Source organism: Amyelois transitella, chromosome 7 (assembly GCF_032362555.1).
Source record: "Amyelois transitella isolate CPQ chromosome 7, ilAmyTran1.1, whole genome shotgun sequence".
Taxonomy (NCBI): domain Eukaryota; kingdom Metazoa; phylum Arthropoda; class Insecta; order Lepidoptera; family Pyralidae; genus Amyelois; species Amyelois transitella.
The window spans coordinates 11638031-11642630 of record NC_083510.1 but is presented as its reverse complement, the minus strand read 5'-3'; the positions used below and the strand labels follow the sequence as shown (position 1 = coordinate 11642630).

The 4600-nt window shown below is 34.8% G+C and overlaps 1 protein-coding gene across 1 annotated transcript; it reads right to left on the bottom strand.

Moving 5' to 3' along the window:
- Nucleotides 1–312: 312 nt before the first annotated feature.
- On the bottom strand, nt 313–4328 carry LOC106141104 (SH3 domain-binding glutamic acid-rich protein). Its single transcript, XM_013342758.2, has 4 exons — nt 4160–4328; nt 3845–4048; nt 2298–2399; nt 313–2130 (listed from the first exon to the last, which is right to left on the bottom strand). The coding sequence occupies exons 1-4, from the start codon at nt 4202–4204 to the stop codon at nt 1486–1488; spliced, it is 996 nt and encodes a 331-aa protein (XP_013198212.2). The 5' UTR covers nt 4205–4328; the 3' UTR covers nt 313–1485.
- Nucleotides 4329–4600: the final 272 nt, after the last annotated feature.

Here is a 4600-nt window from a genome sequence, read left to right as displayed (position 1 = left end):
TTTCGCTTAAAAGTAAGTGGTTTTATTTTTCGCCATGTTTGGGATCCGAATTACGTTTGAACGTTTTAGGAAAATGAGTTTCATATTTCACCTCCATTCTCTGCAAAATAATGGAGCGTGTAATCAACAAAAGGTTGTTGGTATACCTTGAGGCTAATGATCTTAGTGATCGACAATTCGGATTTGTTAGCGCCGATCTTCTTTTTTAATGTTACACATCTCTAGGATGAAGCCCTTGAAATGTGTGGCAAGGCACTAGCCTAACGCTTGACATTAAAATACGTTAAAAATCTAGAAAATGAAAAACAAAAATTATAGAATTTTATATAATTCGTATGAAAATTAGTTAAAATAAAAAAAAATGTCTTTAACATCAAATAATGAAGTAAATCTGTCACAAATAGGGTACAACCAAAGCGTGCAATATCCAATAGTGTCCATTCCTGTTATTCTTGAGATTAAAAATTGTCAAAATTTAATAAGATGTCCATAATAAAAAAAAATGTATACTTTTCCATTTCATTTACGGCAAATCAAAATACGCCTGCTCAAAATCTTTCCAACATACCTTCTCCACCAAAATACTTCCTTAAGTAGAGGACTGACAGCTCTCAAATAACAATAAGAAAACGATTAGTTTTTTAAAGCTGTTCATTTTAGAGTTACATGTTTCTAATAAAAAACCAAATAAGAAAATGATAAATATGACTTTTTCAATTTGACATTGTAAAAGTTATCTTTAGCCTTTTCCAATGTATTGAAGTTAAATACAACCTCGAGTCAAGTCATCAGACAAAGTAGCCCGAGTCAAAAAGTCATTTAGAAATAGTGGTGGGTGCAATAGGGTCGAAACTGAAGAGTATAGTATGTTATTATGAAATTTCTTCACTTATCAATGCATTTGTATATTTATTTGTTCCACTGGCTAAATAAATCTCGATGGATTTAGAGTTTACATTTGTAGGATGAACTAATTTAGCAAACACTATGGACATCTTATTTCAACTATACCTATACCATGTTTAGATATAGCTTATAAACTATAAGTAAATAATACATTTGAATAACAAAAATGAACACTTACATTTCATCTTAAATTAATACCTCAATAAATAAATCTTAATACATTAAAAATACGTCTGTGTATACGACTAAATCGATTAATTTGTAAAATAAAAAAAAAATGAATATTAATACTTTAATAGAATAATACAAAGCCTTAATGAAGGATAAAAAATGTTAAATAGAAATCTTACTCTGGAACTTCATAAAATTGATTAATAAATCTAATGATTAATGATAATAGGCCACTTCATGGAAAACGTGTACAATTGCCACATAACATGAGTTCTCAACATTACCTCTCTGCGTTATTTACACTGACTAATCATGCCGAAAGAGTGAGGCGAATTATAAATAACAGAACAGACTTAATGACGCATTTAGTGCTAATGCTTTGAGCTGCGAAGCGGGATCAGTCGTGGTTCACTCCGCGGCGGCGGCTTGCTCGCTTTGGATCAACGCTTCGGAAGCATTCTCTTTTGTCCGCTCCGGAGCTTGTTTCTCTGCGGATTGCTCGCGAGAGCTGACAGTGCCGTTTTCGTTGACAGATTCATCTTTCTCGGGGGAGTTCGCTTTTGAGGCTACTGCGGGTGATCCTTCCTTTTCGATGGACTTTTGTCTCTCGGGTGTGGGCTCCTTGGAGGTCGCATCGCCGGCTGGAGTCGCTTCTCTCGATGGGGTCTTGCTCTTCGCTGGTGTGCCTTCTTTGGCAGGTGTACCCTCCTTTGCGGGTGTACCCTCCTTTGCGGGTGTACCCTCCTTTGCGGGTGTACCCTCTTTTGCGGGTGTACCCTCCTTGGAGGGTGTACCCTCCTTTGCGGGTGTACCTTCTTTTGCGGGTGTACCCTCCTTTGCGGGTGTACCCTCCTTTGCGGGTGTACCCTCTTTTGCGGGTGTACCCTCCTTTGCGGGTGTACCCTCTTTTGCGGGTGTACCCTCCTTTGCGGGTGTATCCTCTTTTGCGGGTGTACCCTCCTTTGCAGGGGTACCCTCTTTATCTGTTTCTCTTTCCGCAGAGCTTTCCTTCGATTTTTTGCCGTCTTTATTTTCTAAATCACCATTTACAACCTGGAAATGTTTGAAATTTGTTATTTTCATGTCAAATATACAACCATTTAAAAAAAAATCTGATTTAACTAAAACCATAAGTCATTATAACAGTGATACTTTAAAGACAATTCTGCATAAACAAAAATAAGTTTCATATATATCTCTCTCTCTTGCAAAGATCATACCTTTTCAGTTTCTGGTTGCGGGGGCTCCTCAGGTGGCACTTCGAGTTTCAAAAATTGTTCCAAAGTATCTACTTCATTGGCTAAGTCAAACTGGTCGTAATCCTGAAAAAATTAGTTATTTTTTTTAAACTCAACATTTAAAACATTAATGTTTTTAACCCTTCTTTGCATGATGATGGAAATTTCAATCATAACATTTAGTGAAGAAAAAAAGGTACTCAAAAACTGTAAACTTTAAATTTGTTGTTCCTGGCAACTTTATAAATGACTATTGCGTACAACAAAACCCTAGTACCAGTCTACTGGAAGAAGAATCACAATAAAAAAAAAGAAAGGTCACTTCGGTGTATATTTCCCAAATGTAAAGGCTATTCCACAATTTCGTGTAATCAATGTGGAGTTAATTTGTGCTTGAATAAAATAATAATTGTTTTTTAAATTATCATTTAGAATATAGGAGAATAAGTAAACAATATCTTTTGACTTATTTAGTACTGAGCTATATATGTAACAATGCATAATGATGTAAATTTTCATCACTGTTTTTTAAATAATTCAAATTCTTATTTATACTAGGATTTTTTTAAATATTTTTCCTTTAATCTAGAGCATTAATTACATCAACCTGATTTATTTTAAAACAATAGGAAAAATCATGCAATTAAGGGTTAAGAGGGATAAATATTTGAAACTAAGACTTTGCCTCGGCTTCACTCCCAGGGAGGTTCCAGAAAAATATTAATCATAAACAACATAACATCAACTTCTCTAAAGGGCCTCTACGTGTTGGATTTATATCCAACACGTAGAGGCCCTTTAGACGCAAGTCTATCAAAAATCCCGGGTGTATAGACCCGTGAAATCCAAGAGGAGAAACATAATATAAGGGTACTAACAATAATTATATTATCTTAATCTTACCAAGTTCACATGTTGATAAAAAGCAAAGCAGCAATAATTTACGGGATAAAAACGGTGTCGCGCATATCATGCTACAGTGACAGGATGGATAATTGTTAACTATACATTTACTGTTGATTCTCCTTTACTCAGTTCCATTCTTGAGCTCATGATTTAAATAAATAATTAAGACGGAGACAATATTAATCAACAGACCAAAATAAGCTAACAGCATACAAATTCAACTAAGCAACATTACTATGTATGTATATTCACCTAGCTGTTAGTGTTGCTGAGGTCATTGTCATTATGACTAATAGTTAGAAGCTGACACGCAACTGAAGCTGGGACATGTTTATTGGGAACAGGGATGTCAACGTAAGGTTTTGTGACTTGCTTCAAAATAAAATCAAAACAAAAATACCTAGTGGTGACAAAGGATGCTTTGATGTCTTAGCAATAGAAATTTTGTAAACACATATGTATGTATACACAACAGAATTTATCAGTGCATTTATCATTTTAATATTTGCCTTAATAATTAAAGCTTTAGAGTTAGTTCTCTGGAGTGCTTGGTGTTAACAAAAACACACAAAAGTAAATGAGGTTCCCCATAAGAAATGACTGGTTGAATTGAGTAAACTTACCCCACAATATTCATCATCGTTGAACACCTGAGGCGGCAGCGGAGACCTAGGGTTCGGATCGCTGACGGTCCCTCCATTTGATGTCGAATTGTTTTGCATAAAGTCTTTATCTGCCTCTCTTCCTGGTTCCGTTATATCAATGACATCATATTTTATGTTTTTCGAATCTAATATCATTAAAACTCGTTGCTGCCGCTTTTTTACCTGGAAATTTAGAATGTCACGTAATCGAAAACAATCGTTTTGTGAATCAGCCTGTGCGAAAGATGTTAAAAGCACCCGGCCGACCCAGGAATTTGCTAATATTAAACTTACCTCCTTATTTCCGGAGATACCACTTATGTACACTTTAACCACCATAGCTGTAAATTTACTATTACAACTATAGGAACGTGAAATAACAAACGGAATCAATATTTAATTAGAAAAATAGGCTTGGCCATTAGTCAATCTGTGTTTTTAATAATAATAATTACGGTAAAATGACAGCTGCAGTGTGTTAACATGCAACTTCGAATTCTACTATTTAGTAGAAATAGTTAGGTATATACATACATCAATACAATTTATACAGCAGATTTTACACAGCATAAAGAAGAAGAATGAAGTATAATGCACGAAGAGAACTATGAATGCGAAGCGAAAGAAGTAAGCAGGAATCGTAGTAAGTGAAATAAATTCTTCCCGGGAAGAGGCCTGATTTTATGTATTAAGTAATACGCCATAACCCATAATAAATTTAAAGCAATGACAATG